Raw genomic sequence first — 18,522 nt, forward strand, 5'->3', positions numbered from 1 at the left:
GGTGAAGACTGGAGGAACATGTTGGAGACTGCCAGGCTTGTGAACTCCGATACCCAGATGTACGCTGGGATATTGTTTTCAAACACATTCTGTCACTGTGGCAGAAACTCTGAGAGGTTTGGAGCAATGAAGGACATGTGCAGAATGCATTTCTAACTTGTTGTGTTGGCATCCTCTAGCAATTTGTAGTTTAACACAGCTTGTTGACTTCATTCTCTCCTGACTGCTACAAAGAAGATCCTTCTGACTGTACCTATCATTGTATTTGTAGATGACTTTAGAGTTTTTATATTCTGCAATACCTTCACATAATGTGTGCTAAGAGATAAAAAGAATAACCATCACTCATCAGCAGAATGCAGCTGAGGAGACATGAAGGCTTTAATCAAGCTGTGAGTCCATGAGTTACATTGACAATGCTAGCTCTCATAGAGTGATTTTTAAGTGCTCAATCAGCCTTTCTTGTGGGGCAGGTTTGAAAACAAATGTTAAATGGACTTGAGCTTGTATAGCACTTTCCTAGTCTTCTCACTGCTCAAGGGGCTTTTACAGCGCAGGTCACACCTACCCCTTCACACACTGATGGCAGAGGCTGCTGTGTAGTGACCGTCAGAGTTAACTAATCCATTCATACACACTACACCACGGATGAAGCAGAAGGAGCAACTCGGAGTCTTGCCCAAGGATACATCAGACGTGTGGCTGCAGGAGCCAGGGATTGAACCGCCAACCTTCAGTTTAAGAGACGACCTACACTACCACTGACCCACAGCCGGCCCATAGAAAACAATAAAAGTGCTATAATACAAAGCATAAAACAAGTGTTGGCAGACGATAGAGTCAGTTGTAAAAAAAACATAATCCGGTACTGGCAGAAGTTTAACAAGTTTGTGAAGACAGAAAAAAAAAGAAAGAGAAAGGACAAAAAAAAAAAAAAAAAAAAAAAGAATGAATAAAGAGAAGAAAAAAATAATTTTGGATTTCAGGTTAAATAATCCAAACTTGAGTACAGCAGATGTAAGAAGTTGACACGTTACTAAAAGACTAAAAAAATAAATTATACAGTATATATATATATATATATATTGTTTTATAAAATAAAAAACAGCATGAATATTTAACGGCATGGAAATGTTTATTATCAGATTATGGTATCTCCTCTAACTCTTAATATCCATGTTATAAACGTTTCATTTCATTGGTTGTCTCTGGTTAAAAAAAAAAAAACGCCTCAATCATTGAGTCCATCTGTGTCTTATCGGGTTGTCATCTGTTGTCCATGTTTTAAGTAGCCATGGACAAGAAGAAAGCTTCATTCTGTGAGGCTTGTACAACACTTGTTGTAGAGATATTAGTCATTATTATATTAAAAAAAAAACTGATACAGTTAAGTTAGATTTGAAGTTCTTTATATAAAATGTCCGAACCTTTTTCTAAGTCCTGTTACCGTAAAACTCCAAAGAAAAGCTCATCCCCATTTAAGGCCCAGTCCCTTTCACTTGCCTGGTGTTGCTGCACGTTTTGACCATACAGTATGACCGCAGGTCTCCAAGAGAGGCCCGATGCCTTTAGTGTTGAAATAATTTGTGGATCAGAAATAGAAAGATAAAGGAGCACGACAGAAAAAAGAAAGATGAGCTACAACATCTGTTCAAGAAAGACAGAATAACAGTGGCCATGAAGCAGGTTTACATACTGCTTTACAAAGCTAGATCAAATCAGTGATTTATTTCATTTGTTTATTGATATCTTAATTTCGTACATAAATATTCTTGCTGGTGTAAATTTTCAATTTTAAAGCCTTTCCCATCCCTGATGTGTCTCGTACTGACGCCTGTCTCAAATAAAGACAGGGTCATTTCATAGACTATTAATCATAGAAGTTTTATGGTACTTTTGAAATATAAATGTTACTTTTCAATCAAGTATAATTTTGTTCAAAGTCTCCAATATTGTTTAAAATAAAACTTAACCAAATACAGTAGAAATGCCGACCTCTTACTTTGGTGATTTAATTTCTCTTCACTCTCTCACTTCCTGAAACCTCTCTGATAATAAACATGCATCTCCTTTTCATTGTTCAAATGTCTTCAAATTCTTTTGGCATTTTATTTCACACCAAAGGTTGTAGATTATTAAGAAGAGCATATGATATACATAAATTGTAAAAACAAAAAATAAATAGAGGGTATTTAAATGCTATGACGGAGAATTAGGGCCACGGTAAAGATTTTTGGCTCTTAAATCTACAAGAATAATGTCATCATTTTAAGGTATGAAATTCGAAAATGTATTTAATTTAGGCTATGGTTAAAATTATAATTCTGAAAGGTTGTATCAGAAGAGCCATCCACCTGCTCAAAAATGATGAAAGGGGAACACTTATTTGTGAAACCAATAGATACTAAAGTATAACTTCACAAGATGCTCAATGTTCCTCTTTAACGCACAGAGAGGACTGCTGCACTTCTGATACAACTGTACACTAAAATAACAAATTTATTCTCCTAAACGTCCGAGTTCATTATCGTAAATGTATGACTTTATGGAGCTGCTCTCAAGTCTGACTGACAGTGTCAGTCAAGTGACAGTTAAGTCAGATTGACTTAACTCAGAATTGCTCCTGCTGCTTCGTCTGCGATGTATGACTGGGATTAGTTATTTCTGATGGCCTCACTACATAGCAGCCTCTGCCATCAGTGTGTGAATGTGTAGGTGTGGCCTGCGGTGAAAAGAAACTTTGAGTAGTCAGAAGACTAGAAAAGTGCTATACAAGCTCAAGTCCATTTACCATGCGTATGGCACCTTCTCTCAGTGGGTGAATGATCGAGAAGCTGTACTATCAAACTGTTTACAAGCTATGTGAACATTCGACTTACTTCTAGCATCAAACATGTCAAAAGGCTCACTCCTATCAGAGCATGAAAGCTCTTCTGAAGTCCCAGCTCTGTATCCTGGCTGGTTTGCCTGATCGTCAGAACAAGCAGCATGAGTTTGTCCCTTACAAGGCAGAGCTTTAAGTGCTGTGAGCCCAAGAGGGAGGCAGGCAGTCTGCGCTCTAAGCACCGCGAGGAGCATTTCGGACAGAGCTGTTGCATTAGCAGGCTGTTACCGCTGCTCTGTGGAGGCTAATTTGAGGTCAGCAGCCAGACTCGGAAGAGTTTGGGGACAAGACAAAATACACAAGGGGACCCCAGAAAAGGTCACACTGCTAAGAGGATTGCAGAGACAGAAAGCCAGCACTTTCTACAAGCTGGCAAATGTGTCTTAATAGCTGCTGGGCACACAGCTACAACATGGATGTGCTTATTAGAGAATTTGTGCAGCTCAGAAACCAGTCAGGTATTGTGTGGAAGGATAAACCCTGAGGTGTATACCAAGGTCATGACAGAAGTACAACACTTACAGGGAACTTTGTGCTTCCCATCGACATTCAAAACCATTTACTGACGAGTTGACTGGTCAATGTTTTATCACAAATTGTGTTCTTCAAAGATCCACTTAAAGGCTTTGATTTAACAGGCTGAATAAGATTTGCCTAATTCTTGATTTTCCTTGAATAACAATAACCATGAATGGGTTACCTCCATTCATATACAGCATCATAAGTTGATATTTTATATTAAGGACTATGAGGTTCCCAAACTATCATGATTTTACCTGAATATCCAGTTCAATTTTTAAGTCTGCACTTGCAGTATTTGCCCTTTTGTCTGAAGCCACTTTGAAAAGGCTAATTGCTGGTATGTTATTCCTCTTTAGTGTTCAACCTGGTTCAGCCCAATTCTACCATAACTCAATCTTGCTTATGTTAAGATCTCTAATCTCTCAGGGTCTGGGTAGTTATATAATTCAATAGACTGACACTTTCGACCAATAGTTAGTTCATTTGACAACTCCTGGTTAACTTGCAGACGATCACAGGTCAGTGTAGTAACCTGCTGCACCCTGAATCATGTCAAACCATGACAAAGATGATTTGTGAAATACATGAATGCGTCTATATGTGGAGGGCTGATTGTTTCAGTCTGAAGACCTGGTTGATTGACATTTTGCACAATAGAGTAGCTGTGAAGTTTGGTAACGGTTTTGGAAAATTTAAGTTAAAAAACACTGAGGTTTGTAATTTTAGCGGTGATCAACCTTATGGTTATTTTCCATGAGAAACTATGTAAAATCCGGTGTATAAGACACACTTTTAATACGTATTTTTTCATCTTGTAAGTTGGCTGCGTCTTATACACCTCTTATTAGTGTCTGAATGACTGCTATAGAACCTCTGACACAAAGTGTGTCCATAAGGAAAGACATCTCTCCACAGAAACCTGTGTATGAAATAAGTCACAGCAGACTAGCAGCTTTCTCCTGGTTGTTTTTTATTTGCCGTGTTACATTTTAGAAAAAGAATCCAAGGATTTTGCCTCCTGTGTGTTTCCGTCTGGCCTCTTCGTGGTCCATGATGCCAGCAGAGGTGGTCAGCACAATGTATCTGTACACACAAAAAAATCAGCACGTCAGCAGACAAATCAGGTGAATGCATCATAATACAGGAGATTGCATCACTTATCTATCCTATTATCACAATTATCGATAGCTACCATGGAGGAAAAGTATAACTTTCTGATGATTTTGTGCCATTTCTACCAGACAGAGCAGATTTAAACAGGAAGAGCAGTTATTCAACAGGCAACAGAAATCTTCAGATTAAACCTCCACCACTACTTTTACTGAGAAATTGTCATTCTACTAAATTAACAAAGTAATAACCATAATTAAATATTAGGATTTCAAAATTATTTCATTAAATAAGAACACAATGTCATATGAGGAGGACAGACATGTTACATGGAGGCCAATGCTCTGCAGACAGCCCTGAGGCAGGTGTTTACTCAGGTAAATGTCAGGTGATAAGAGATTTGTGTTAGTTAGTGTTAGACATCTTTATGTTGCTTCTTTTGCTTTCTTGTGCTACTCAAACTGCCACACACTTCCCCCACATGCCTGCTCTTTGTTTTAGATGCTCAAATAAAGAAATGCTGTTCTGCTTGAAGTTGACAAACTTCATTATTGCAGCAGACAACTTTTTTTTTTTTTTTTTAAATAGCAGGCGATACATGTATTTAACTACATAGAGACAACTGAGGAGCCTTTATTTTAGCAACATTATCCCTTTTTGGCATTAGCACTGTATGCTGCCATGTTGGAATCTTACACTATAAAACTTTGAAAACCAAGAGCTCAGGTAAGGGATGGTGGTTGTGTATCTTGAATGACCAAGCTAAAGTGAGAATGGAGTTTGATCTCTTGAATTGTTAACATCCTGACATCATTTCCCCCCAGCTTTCCTTGAGTGAGACAACATTCATTGCATCTCACACATCCGTCGTACACAACCAGTCGTAACAGTGAACTGAAAACAACAGCAGGTCAGTTGGTGACAACTTTAAAGTAAAACAATAGTCTGCGTTAAAATAACGACAATAATCTATGGGTGCTTAAATCCAGCGTTGACCCTTAGACCGTGTCCTAACAGCATCAAGGGTCAGCAACAAAATCAGCTTGTTTCTCTACAGTCCTATTCAAGTGTTCCAGCAGCCCACGAGTGACGCAGCGCAACCAGAAGTCAGTTTCTATTTTCCTCTGTTGCTCGAGTAGACAGACGAGGAAATAGTAAGGAGGGGTCTCGACAAGGCAGTCTTTTCTCACTCAACAGCATGTTAGCATGTTTTACAAAGACGCAATAGTGGTGCATTTAAAATATCCACTAACGTGGTGCTTTGACAAGCATCAACACAGGAGAAAAACTTTGTTCCGCTCACTGTGAGCAGTTCATTAGTGAGCCACTGAGTGGTGTAATTTGAGTCAACAGCTCGTCAATACAAAGCACCACCTTCAGAAACAAGGCAACAGCAAAACACTAAAAGACAGTTTAAGACTTCAATAACTGCACGATACCAGATGTAATGAAGATACGTCATTTTGAGTAGCATCAGTACGTGCAGAGAAGATTATTGCTGTGAAACAAGTTTTAAACATCTCACTTCCAACAAATACAAACTAACAAAGTTCATGTGCCCTTAAACCCAAACATGCACATCAGGCATGGGACTGGCCTAGGAGAAATAAATCAGGATTTTAACACTTAATATTTTGTCGCCTGCATTCTGTTACATTTTACAATAACGATCTAATCTTGTGTTCTCATTTGTCTCTTTTTTAAAATCTCTGAGTATTCATCATGACAATTCCACACAATGATAAATACACTTCTCTGAAAACAAGGACTGAGCAGAGTGCCTGTGAGAGGGTGTGCCGTTTGTTAGTTTATCAATCTTAAACCCTTTTTACACATACGGAAATCTCCTGAAACACTCTGGAGATTTGGCTTTGGATGGCGACCCTTTACTGATAATGAAAAATGCCAAAACTTAGTCAGCCTAAAAGATTCCTGGGCCGTTATGTCATGTATAGTCTATGGTTGGGACAAACTTTGACAATTCAAGTCTCCTAGGTTGAACTTTTCAGACTAGAAATCATGAAAATCCAGAAAAACATCCCAGGTGTTTCTGAAGCTCAGCATAATTCACTTTTTTTAAAAGGCTAAAAGACTTGTGTTTAGAGTAACTGAACACAGACTTGCACACCAGTCACTGATTAAAAGTAACTAAATATAAAATCTAGGATCTACTGAACAGTTATCACTGTCTGCACTTAAAAGGAAAGCTTTCAGCCAATGCATGCATTTACAAGAGGGACTAGAGGGCCTTTCGTTGTAGCCCCTTTAAGAGTCCTATCCACAACAGCACTGTAACAAAGCTTCTCATCATTTTGTCTTTGTACATTCATATTGATTCTGCAACAGCGTCATAAGGGTGTCCCAGTCTGAATTCCCATTACGGCCTTGCAGAAGCGTGATGTGTAGATAAACAGCGAAAGCTACACACACAGCAGTTCTCTCCACCGCTGGTTCCACCGATCCCCTCTAACGCCTCTGTTACTGATGGCAGTAGAGGTGGGATCACTTCTCTCCCCATTACGCCTATGTGACTTTCAGATTGAGGCAAATATGTCAGAGGCCTAAATATCACACTTTGAACAGCCATTCTGAAAAGGGTTTAGGTCTCTCAGCAGAATATGTGTAAAACTAATCCTGACAGGCACACAAGGAGAGATTCTCTTCTAATTCCATCCTTTCTGAATTCTTGCTTCTCTCAGATATAATGTTTAGTCACACATTCACTTAATATTAGGTGACGATTTTTTGGCCTGAATTTTCTTGTCAGAATTAAACATTGAACACCACATTTTACAAAGCAACATCATTCTTCTTGGCCAGTTAAGCAAGAAAAATTCTCCCAGTTGATCAATGACGTTTTCTCAAGTTTGGATGTAACTCTTACCCAAACTGTCTTGAAGGCAGCAGGTTGTTCTGCCACTTCTCCAGGTCCTTGAGCTGGAGATCAAAACGTGGACTAATCACACCACACTGGAAGAGAAAACAAAACACTATTAACATTTAAAGCTAGGAGCAGAGACTCAAGGTTACATATTGTACGACAAAACATCCATTTAAGCTCCACTTCACCCTTGATAGAAAAAAAACTAATAGCATTTTGCACAAGAATTGAATGACGATGTATTACCAGCTAAGGGCCCTCCACTATTTCAAAGTTTAAAAAGTACAGTTATGGAGGTTGCCCGGAAAGCATTTAATGTGTGAAAAGGTTTGCAGTGTTTTGTAGGCCTATGGGGGGGGGGGGGGGGGTGTCTACATTTCTAATGTGATGCATGCCCACCTCAATGTCAATACAGCAAGTTCAAATATTCAGTTTATGAAAATAAAAGGATTTCACCTTGTTCAGCCTGCCTGTGAGATTGACGACAATTTTTCCAGCTCGGTGGTCGTCAATGATCTCAAACTCACCAATGTAACCTGTAACCATGACAGAACAATTGAATTAAGTTCAACAGCCATTAACACTCTTAAACAACATGATACTACTGTAACCAAACATCTACCAACAAGTAACGCTCCAACTTCATCACCATATTTTGTGTAAGTGTATTATACACTTTAAACATTTCTTTAAAAAGTAATATGCAGCCACTCACCGTGCTTCATCATGACGGTCAGGAAGCGCACAATAACCTTGGAGCAGGGCCTGATGAGGACCTGGCGTTTCCCACGCTTCTCAGCATTGTTGATGCTTTTCAGAGCATCTGCGAGAACGTTCATGCGCACCATGATGCCTGGAGACACAAACAGAAGTTATTACATTATTATCATTATTCACTCACACTATTATCATTATTCACTCACATGCTTCAGTTTCAGGACACAAAGCTCTGCCTCTAATTCAAACCCTCTGTCTTATAATGTTCACAAAACAGTAGATGAATTACTTTCTACTTTATATGCTCTACAAGGTGTAAGGACAATTATCCTGTTCTGTTCTTTACATAGAGACTGTTACTTTATAAAAGCTCATGCTACAACACAATAGTTAAGTCTTACACATGACAGGAGCAATAAAGTGGTAACATACAGGAATGAGCTATTACCTTGCTAACCCTTAGCATCTCATGCTATTATATATTAGTAACTATATTGGGTTTGTCTCAGCGATTTCTTTAAATGTTGGCTCCAGTTTTTCTCACAGCAGTGAGTGTATTATTTGTATTTTAGTAAAGACGACTGTGAGCTGGACTCTGACTGAAGCATGGTCCTTTACCAGCTCACGGAGGAGCTAGTTAGCCTAGCCGACTACACTACCAAAGTGTCTCTTTACAATAACAGCACAATGACAAACGCAATGTCCACTGGATGTTAAATAACTAAATTGCGGGAAATAAGCCTAAACGTGCAGTTATAGTTAATTTAAAGCGACAATATGCGCCGTCAGTCGGAGAGATTTGTAGTTTTCAAGGCGCCTGAAAAGCGCCGCTGTCCAGGGCCGGACAGACGAGCTGCAACACGAAACGTGAAGCTCAAATGTTCTCTCCTAGTTTCATTTATCAACACGATATTGAGCCCAAATCATTACTATGTACCTTCGCTTAGAGATGATCACGAAAATGGAACATTTAAACTGCAGATGCTTGAGATACTTTAAAGATTGAAGTCAACAGTGTAAAAAAGGCACCTTACCGGTTCTGCAATATGGCGGAAAGAGGAAGTAGAAAATTCTGCGAGTGCATTATGGGAGAAAATCAAAGACTGTTTGAAAGAGTGATGACCTACACCATCACGAAACACATTACACATTGTGCCTTCGTACTTCTTATAGGCTATAAAACGATATTCATAGTATTAGTACATCCAAAACTAGTTTGGTGTTGTATTTAATTATATTAGAAAATGTTTGTATGTTTCAGTGAATTTTATTTAATCTCACAGGGTACGTTTCTATTATTTTGAGTGAGGTGAAGACTGGTAAATCCTTTAACTGTAAATTGAGCTTGACGAGCAGGCTTAAAAATTAACTTGTAAAAAGCCAATTCAATATATATTTGTTTTTATTATACTACCACTGTTACTATAAAATAAATACAGGCAAGAACATGGTCACAAAAAGATAAGGGTCAGAAAACAGCTTTGATTGAAAAATATCGATTAAATAATGAGCACATTTGAGTTGTTAAATATAAAAACATTTTAATTTTATATTGGCAACTATTATTATTATATATATATATTTAAGAATTACGGACACCAAACATTTCTTTTTTGACATTCCATTTTTGTTTACCAATTAGCCAAATCTTTACTCATCTAGAAAATATAAAGTCCCTCTGTACAAAGTCATAAAATTATATTTATTTTCTTACATGTGAAACTACATAGGCCTACAAGTGCAGTGGCCAGATATCACTAAAATACAGCCTGGCGCTTTAAGACATATCAGTGAAGTTTAAAGCAGCGCACCCTAGCGTTGCGGATGAATTACTGCATTAATATCTATCCATTCCTATGATCCATTCTAATGAACATTGCGATGTGTGTGTTTGTGGATTTGCTTGAAATAAAAGGACAGAACATTTTTAGCACTTAAACTATGCATAAAGTATTTTACAGTGATATGTCAGTCTCAGTTCTTTTCACGAACAATGTATTCATAGCCATACAGACAGTAATCAGTATTTGTAAGTGGTAAGCCTTGCATGATGCAATTGTTTTATGCCAGAAAAACAGTAAAGCCTAGATGTCTTCTTTAATTCACACACACATATACAGTGCATGAAGTAAAGAATATGATACCATGTGATTTGGGGATGAGACGACGGTTGACAAGATGAGTTGCAAAGATGATTTGTTATAAAAAATATATTTCATAGATATATTCATATAACATACAACATTGTTCTATGATAATTGGATTGTCTCAGTGGAGAAGAAACCAGAAGTGGACTGCAACATCAGAGGTTTAGGTCAGTAATACGTCTCCTCATTTCTGCTGTTCTCAGATTTGAAAGCACAATCCAGGGGAGTGAAACCCCCCGCAGTATTTGTCCAAGCTGTTTTTAAAAATGTAGTTGTGCTAAGCAGTCATATTCACTGCACATACATTTTAAATTAAATGTATATTAAACTGGGATTAAAATGTAATCAAATTAAATAAATAAGGTTATTACAGATCAAAATCGTTTTATATTTATGATAATAAATGTAACTGCTCTTTGATCTACATTGAATGAGTGTAACACCATATGTAGATGCTCTTCAGACTGGTAGTTATGAGTGCCCTAAAATCAATCAATCAATCATTACTTGTATAGTGCCAATTCATGACAAGTGTAATAAAAGTACTCAAATGAATCAAAACACAGTATTATCTGTAAATTACTTGCAAAATGTTGATGTTGTGAAAGATATTTAAATGTGAGAAACACAATAAAGAATTGCAGGTCATAGTCTGTGTATTTCAATTGCTAGATATTATCCATGCAAATGCTGAGTTGCAAATAACCACTAGGTTGTGTTTTTCTTTGAGTATTTTTTATTACAGACTTCATATTTCAAATAGGCAAAAACCTTCCTTACTACATCAACAAATATCATTATCGACTCAAACTTCTATTACATGCACAAAAAATATTTTCTATACATTATGTATTATATTTAGGCTATGTATAAGTTAGCATAGCATCAGGAGCTAGAAACAAAAAAACAATCACAAAAAATCACAATCAGTGTCTTTGGAACTGTGTGTGCAAAACAACCAGTGACAAAGTGTGAGTACCATTTTTGAATGTTCTTAGTTGTATTTTCTTTTAACATACGAATCAGGATATGAATACTCATTCATTATGAATAACCTGTCTTTTGTGAAATGTATTCAGATAGGAAGAAAATAAACCTTGAATAAAAGCAAATGTCAACGCTAACAACTACAGTATATGAAGTGCAAATGTTACACAGTAGGTATACAACTCTACTAGTCCAAAGTTTGGTTTCAGATAGAGTTATCAGGATAAAAGTGTCTCACAAGAGGTACAGTATGTCTGCTCAAAGCGTTCCATCCAGTACAATTAGCACTTTCCTCTGCTGGCCACTAGAGAGACAGCTAAACCACTAAGACTCAGACACAATAACATACCCATCAGTCAAGTCACCAGTTTAACATACACAAAGCATGATGGAATGCTGAGCAGCATGAGACATAGTTACCAGATTTCTGTACTATTTCTGTAGTTATATTAGAATTTCAACACTTTTTCCCACCATTAATCCTCTGCTTGATATCTCTTCAGAAGCAACCCATGTTACCACTTAGCCGCCATTGCTGACCATGCTAGCCAAAGAATGTTCATCCCCTTGGGTATCCAGGCCTAACTTCTGGAGGTCAAGACCCATGGCTGCTAGCATCTGGAGCAGGGTGAGCTCCTGCTGTGTGGCCTGGTCCACCAATGCAGGGCAGGTGGGGTTGCACTGGGGCCACTGGCAGGTGTCCAACAGGTGGAAAGGACAACCTTTAGCAGGGGTTCTGTTGTTGCGGGTTGCCTCCAAACTCCTGTCCCAGCAATGCAGAGCACGGGGCAGAGAGTTGCCTCTAACTTGGAAACTTCTCCAGTTACTGGAAAAAAATGAAAAGACGTTAATTAAAGTTTTTGAAAAAGTCAAAAATAGAGGGTTATTAATTGTAAAGGGCAACTTTTGAGGATCACAAATGTATCCAAAATCAGAATTTCTCACAATTGTCTACTTGAGGTTGGCTCTAAAAACGACTTTTTAGAGTGGTGATGTCACTATGGCTTTGTCCATAATTTGTACAGTCTGTGGTCATGTCAAGTCATGACGCTTTTGCCAAACTATTGTGGTGAATCAAGTGAAACTTTACAGAATTACTTCCCCAATATTGACTCAAATGATCGTGGCTCCTTTCATAAAAAAATCTCCACCCAAATTGAATTGCTGGACTGTAAACCTAGCTAAGGCTGCAGTGACACTTTAATGTTCAATCTGTGAACATTGACGTACGGGGGGGGGGGGGGGGGGGGGGGGGTTAGTGAAGTAGTATCTGGTGACATGAAGAATGCTGCTGATGACAGGTGGATAAAACAGCAGCATGAGCTCACAAGCTACAGATTACTTTATGTAAGAACGAACGAAAAAAAAAAATCAAAAGGAGTCATTTGTTACCTTTTCGTAATCAGTGTGTGGGAGAGGCAGGAAGGAGCAAAAACAGCCCTATAAACACAAAGGAATACAGTCAGGGTCCATCTTTTACATCACTTGGTGGTCTACATTATATGTATTTCTATGATTGTAGGATTAGAAGCTAATCTCGAAACATGACCTCAGACACTTACGTGACATCTCTCAGTGAGTTCTTGAGCAACCTGCCCAGGTTCCGTATGTACTGCCACTGCTCCTCGGACAGACTCTGTCCTCCCATGTAGATGTTTTCCACTCTCAGCTGCTCCTCATCAAACAGCCACTGCACAACAAACAGTGGGGCTGCGGGGGGTAGACCATCATACCATACTGAAAACATCCTATTTTTGACTAGTTGACATGAATTAAAATTGAACAGTAAAATCTATTTCAGTGTAAAATACATTTGTTCAAGATGAGGGACCATATTTAGAAAAAAAATATGCAAAGTTTCAATCACATACGTGTCTCCCAAACGCAAGTATAGCCAAGTAAATTGCTAAATGCTAACGTTTGTAATGTTCTGGTGGAAGCTGATTGGCTATCAAATAGGTTTTGAACTTGAAATATGGCCCAATGTCTCTCCAGATTCAGTATCCCTTGTCATGTTGCGTATTAATCAAGGAGAAGTTAAATGAGAACAATTTGTCAGATTCTCGACATTTATAGGATTTACAACCTGGAACAGCCGCAAATCCTGTCTCAGCCTAACTTTCAGTCAACCTAGTAACCTGGTGAGGGGTGTTTTAAGCCTCCTGACAAAACTTTACATCGTGACCTGTCAATCAGGTCAGCTTCGTGCTTAACTGTGGATAACACTTATAGTTCACAAAATCAATGCGATAAAGAAATTCACCACCTTTACATTTTGTGCCCATGAGAACAATAACTAATCATAAATATTTATGGAACATTATAAACTTGAGTTTCTGTTTTGTATCAAGCAGCAAAAAACACATTCCAGTGCCAATGATTGCTCAGGATTAATAAGACACCAGCTAGTACTCACAGGTCAAGGCAGAGTACAGTTTGTGACCAAAGAAGCACTGCCACTCCTCCCCTCTCTTATAGAGCTGCCGACATCTATCAGGAACGACCCCGTTCCACAGCCTGAAAGAACAACTCACTGTCAGTACACACAGATATATGGATCAGACGCTTCAACTTGCCGAATCTAAAGCAAAAGAAAATTCACAAGTCTAAATCCGGCTTATGCAAAGGTTTGTTTTCATAGAATCTGTAATGATTAGACAAGAGCTGCACATGTTTACCTGAGTCCTATCTTGATAGCATCTTCAGGCGAGCATGAAACAGTCTCGGGGCAATTGGGAGATCTCTGCTGTTGACTTTCGAGAAACCACCCAGAGTCCACAAGGCCTCGGACCTGAGTCTCTGCACCAAGCTGTGCCATCTGACTGGCCAGCTTGTCAATGTTCAGCAAAACACCTGTTCCGCCAGCGCTGCAAAGACAGCCAAGACACTCAATAAAAAGTTTAGCTTTGAAACTGCTATTCTAATAAGAGGTATCAAAATAACAGTGCATGCCTTCTAATGGCTGGAAAGAAAACAGAACTATGCTGCTTTGCAGTTAGGGGACGTCAATAACCAAGTTTCTATCTTGGAAGGAATGTTTACCATTACAAGGCAAGACCCTTTAAAATATATCATGTAATTTTTAACAGATGACTGTAAATGTTTTCATTGTTGGAAACAGGATACAACATTGGCTCTCTCGTGTAATCTTTGGTTGGTCCAGAGAAGAGGGTACAAAGGCTCTTGTCCACAAGAAGTCAGCGACTGAGCGTAAACACTAAAATAGCTGTGAGAAAACTCACCTTGTGCCAGCGAGCATGATGACCTTAGCCTGCTTGATTCCTTTTGGAATGAGGTCTTTGATGACCTCCTGGATGATCAGGGATCCCATAAAGGTATACTCAGCTGAAAACAAAAATAAACACATCCCATGATGGGAAGCATCAGACAAACAGAACGATAGATTAAGCACATTTCCTGAAAAAAGTAAAAAAAAAAAAAAACATTGTAAATACTAAAACACCTAAAGAAACGTACTAGCATTGATATTCCTCTCTCTCTCTTTTTCTCTGCCCTGTCGCGGCCTGGGAGGAGGAGTTGGGGCAGGCCCAGTGCCACTCCATACATCACTGGAACAGTATGGGATGAATCTGCAGAACAGGAAACAATCAAACTGGTTCGACTAACTCAGGCTGGAGTTGGCTTCTTCTGTTGTGAATTAGAAAATAGCAGCCCTGTGTTCTATGAGCTATTGATCATACAAGACCAAGGGAGGCATCAGTGAAAGAATGCATTTCATACCAATGATCTTGGAGAAGCATTTTAGATAGTACTCAAGGGAGGGTTAATATTTTCGGTTTACAGCCTACAACCTGAATGTTTGTGTTCACTCCCATCATTCTCACCAACCTCTTCAGACACAGCCAGCAGTTCTATCTATCTATCTCTACAGATTGAAAATAGCTCTAATAAAGTTATCGGCCAATATATCGGTAGGCACAAACAAAACGTATTTACTACTGTTTTATATATCTGCCATAATGTAACTTCTAATGATTTGTGTCCCTAATTCACTCTAATTCAACATGGATACAGAGATGTCCACGTAAATGGGGCCTTTCTGCATGTGACATCTCTTTGCCACAATAAGACAAACAGGATAAAGAAGTACTTACACAATATTTGCATTATGCCAGTGTGGGTTTTCCTCTGCTTGAGAGGACAAAATTCCAGTTCCTGTAAATCCAGCAGTCATAAATCAGACAGATGCCCATCTGTGTCAAGTTTATGTGAAACAAATAACACTGTGAGAGCTAACATAGGGCTGTCATTGGAAAGCATGGCTATCTGACCTACCTCTTTTTGTTTGGGGCCAACTGGATGAGCTCATTAGTCGGGGTATGTTTTGGTATCTGGAATCGCAGGTCTCTTTGCTGTAACAGCACCAACCACCTAAAAATAATGGAGACTAATATTAGACTTTCACATCAGGCACAGCGGGGGAGACCCTTGTTAGCTCATCATGGAGTACTGTGAGTAATGGAGAGGGAAAGGACTGCACCTGTAGCCTGGACTTTATAATTAGACCTTGTCAAAAAATATGAATGGTATTTATTTGTACCTGAATTGTTGATTGACAATCAATTTCTGAAATATAGTTTCTCCTTTGAATTTAAAAAAAAATGTGCATGTCAATTCTAGGGGGAGAGATTTAAAATTTAAATGTTGCAATTCAGAACAATGTGTTAATTAATCAAATTTCTTGTTGGAGAAAGTTATTTTAACCAGGTAGAATATGTTTGTTCTGGTTATGCCCACCTCTCCTCAATCTGGAGGACAATTCACATAAGTTTCTAAAATCTTTCAGTGTAACATGCAGCACCCAAAAAGGAGAAAAACAGAAGATGACGGTACAAGATGACATCCCCATCAAAATTCCAAAGGGGGCGTCACGCCAAAACAAGCTGACCTTTGGGGACTAAATTAACCAGTTGACTTTTTAAATACTCACCTTCCAGAAATAACAGCCATCGGCGGCTTCCTCTGAACTCCTTTAGGTAAAACCTGTAGAACCACAAATACACAGGGATGAGAAGATGGTGAAGAAAAACACCCATGTAGGGACACACTGCACAAGTGTATTAATAAGATAAAAATCAGATACGGTAAAAATTAATAATTTATGTCTTGCTAAGCGTTTACAGAAAAATCAGTGAGATAAATATGATATCCAGGAAATCTCACCCAGCAACAGTTCCATCATTGCATGTAACCTGGGTGTTCTGAAGGAAGTGCAGCCTCATATCATCCGTCTGTTGTCCAGCTGCTCGAGCTCCTGCAGCGCCTTCCCGTCCTGCTTCCGCTGAGCCTCCAGTGCTTCTAGTATTTTCAGTGCTTCCAGGAGTCAAATCAACAGCAGGGGATGACTGGACAGACTCACCTCCCTGGTTCCCACCAGACTTCTTTGCAGACTTGCCACCTGCTTTAGCATTACGGTTGTTCTGACACCAGATTCCCCCGAGCAAAAGCAAGACAACAACCTGGCCCAGTAACTTCATTTCTGAGAAACAGAAGCAAAAGAAGACAAAGCATTATTACTCACTCATCATCTGACTTCATACATGCATATGCACTACATGAACAATCCATGACACTAGGACAAGAATCTTTTTTAATCTTCTCCTAATTTTCAATTATAATCGTCCATATTTTGTCTTAATTGAAACCATGACTCTAACCTCTGGATATACACTTACCTTAATCAGAAGAATAAACTATGAAGATTGTTGATGATGAACCCTGGGGTCAGTCAGACAACTAGTGCTACTGGGGAGAAGTTGAGAAGTCAGAGCGCAGTGACCAGGTGTGAGAGGAGGATGCCAGTCATGAGTAGGGATGAAGCCTTGACCAGGTTTTGATGAAGCCTGCAAATCAGCAGTGAGCTTTATAGTGCCGCCATATGGATCAGATTTCCTCCCGTTTACCCTTGCTGCTCCTGCCAGGGCCTGAGATAAACTGCTGACGACACAGCGCAAGGGGGAGGTTCTTGATGGCAAGTGGCATGGAGAAAAGATAACATACGTGTCTCTTGTACATATCTGAAATCTTTGCTCACACACCCACCAACCAGCTCTCTCCCATCTGACCATGACTCAAGAACCAGCTCTCCTTCCCCCATATCGTCTCTCTCGCTTTTCCCTCCCTCCATCCATGTCTGATTGCCCATGTTTTGATTTAAACATCTACATGGTCAGCATAACTGCATAGCCTCTTTGTGTGGCATGTGACCCTCAGGTCATTGGAGCACACACCTCAAACACTTTCTGTCATGGGAAGGAATAGAAACGTAAGGTTCCCGCGTGGTCAACAACTCACTGGACCCTCTCAACGAAGCAGACACTTTAGTTTGCTGCGGCACCAAGCACATTATGCATGTTCCAAAAAGTTAAAATAAGAATTTCACAATAAAAGTGTATGTGTTACACTACTGGACAATTGCCATAACACAATTTGCAAATGAGTTTGATGTTGTTTCTCTAATTATTTATGCAGAGGATTACATTTGACATATTGTCACTGTCTCTGTTTGACAAGCCACTGTGGAATAGCAGTTCTTGCAGAATGAAAGGTTTCGTGTAGTGTGACATACGTACCATTGTGTCTCTTTCCATGTGGGCCACTGTAGACTTTAAAATGATGAGTTTGGTTGGTTTTCTTCTGGCAAAGAAGGAGATGAGTATTTGAAACTGATCCATGGCTGTCTCCATGCATATTCCATAATTCCCTTTTTTGCCCAGAACACAACGAATGCATTTGATTAGTTGGTTAATTACATTCAGTGAATACATTCTTATTTAAAAAGCCCCAAATCAAAACAAACATTATCTTATTTTACATATGACTATATTGTTTGTAATACTGTTTACAGAGACCTGACATAAATCAATAAATCAATCAATCAATAATTTTTTATTTGTATAGCATCAACTCATAACAAGTGTTATCTCGAGACACTTTACAAAAAGCAGGTAAAAGACCTTACTCTTTGTTTTTTAATATCACAAAAGCCATACCATACTTATTTCTATATTACAAAGACCCAGCTTTATCCATCATGAGCACTTTAGCAAAGCAGCAAAAGTTACATTGGTAAGAAAAAACTGCCTCATTAAAAGGCAGAAATCTTCGTCCGGATCCCCGGCTCATGACATAAATGCACCAATACGACTGAAATTGATACAGTGACAAAAAGAGCAAAACTTTTATCTGGCAGAAAACTCAAGCAAATCCAGATTCATTGGTCATCAGCCATCTGCCCCAACTGGATGGGCCAA

The 18,522-nt window shown here is 38.9% G+C and overlaps 2 protein-coding genes across 2 annotated transcripts; both read right to left on the reverse strand.

The window, feature by feature from the left end:
* Nucleotides 1-4,359: 4,359 nt before the first annotated feature.
* On the reverse strand, nucleotides 4,360-9,256 carry rps15a (ribosomal protein S15a). The gene is made up of 5 exons (XM_061051338.1): nucleotides 9,149-9,256; nucleotides 8,113-8,250; nucleotides 7,854-7,933; nucleotides 7,401-7,486; nucleotides 4,360-4,489 (listed from the first exon to the last, which is right to left on the reverse strand). The coding sequence occupies exons 2-5, from the start codon at nucleotides 8,243-8,245 to the stop codon at nucleotides 4,396-4,398; spliced, it is 393 nt and encodes a 130-aa protein (XP_060907321.1). The 5' UTR covers nucleotides 8,246-8,250; nucleotides 9,149-9,256; the 3' UTR covers nucleotides 4,360-4,395.
* A 1,729-nt stretch (nucleotides 9,257-10,985) lies between these two features.
* On the reverse strand, nucleotides 10,986-17,145 carry notum2 (notum pectinacetylesterase 2). Its single transcript, XM_061027074.1, has 12 exons — nucleotides 16,945-17,145; nucleotides 16,433-16,748; nucleotides 16,200-16,252; nucleotides 15,545-15,640; nucleotides 15,364-15,424; nucleotides 14,726-14,838; nucleotides 14,491-14,593; nucleotides 13,927-14,115; nucleotides 13,665-13,765; nucleotides 12,811-12,958; nucleotides 12,641-12,688; nucleotides 10,986-12,074 (listed from the first exon to the last, which is right to left on the reverse strand). The coding sequence occupies exons 2-12, from the start codon at nucleotides 16,744-16,746 to the stop codon at nucleotides 11,771-11,773; spliced, it is 1,530 nt and encodes a 509-aa protein (XP_060883057.1). The 5' UTR covers nucleotides 16,747-16,748; nucleotides 16,945-17,145; the 3' UTR covers nucleotides 10,986-11,770.
* Nucleotides 17,146-18,522: the final 1,377 nt, after the last annotated feature.

This window comes from Labrus mixtus, chromosome 2, assembly GCF_963584025.1.
Source record: "Labrus mixtus chromosome 2, fLabMix1.1, whole genome shotgun sequence".
NCBI lineage: Eukaryota > Metazoa > Chordata > Actinopteri > Labriformes > Labridae > Labrus > Labrus mixtus.

Coding starts and splice junctions, on each gene's coding strand:
- rps15a (XM_061051338.1), bottom strand. CDS start 8,245: ATGGTGCGCATGAACGTTCTCGCAGATGCTCTGAAAAGCATCAACAAT. Junction 7,934..8,112: donor GACCGTCATGATGAAGCACG/GTGAGTGGCTGC, acceptor TCATGGTTACAG/GTTACATTGGTGAGTTTGAG. Junction 4,490..7,400: donor CTGCCTTCAAGACAGTTTGG/GTAAGAGTTACA, acceptor TTGTGTGTACAG/ATACATTGTGCTGACCACCT.
- notum2 (XM_061027074.1), bottom strand. CDS start 16,746: ATGAAGTTACTGGGCCAGGTTGTTGTCTTGCTTTTGCTCGGGGGAATC. Junction 14,594..14,725: donor AGAGAGGAATATCAATGCTA/GTACGTTTCTTT, acceptor TTTTGTTTTCAG/CTGAGTATACCTTTATGGGA. Junction 12,689..12,810: donor AACTCACTGAGAGATGTCAC/GTAAGTGTCTGA, acceptor TTGTGTTTATAG/GGCTGTTTTTGCTCCTTCCT.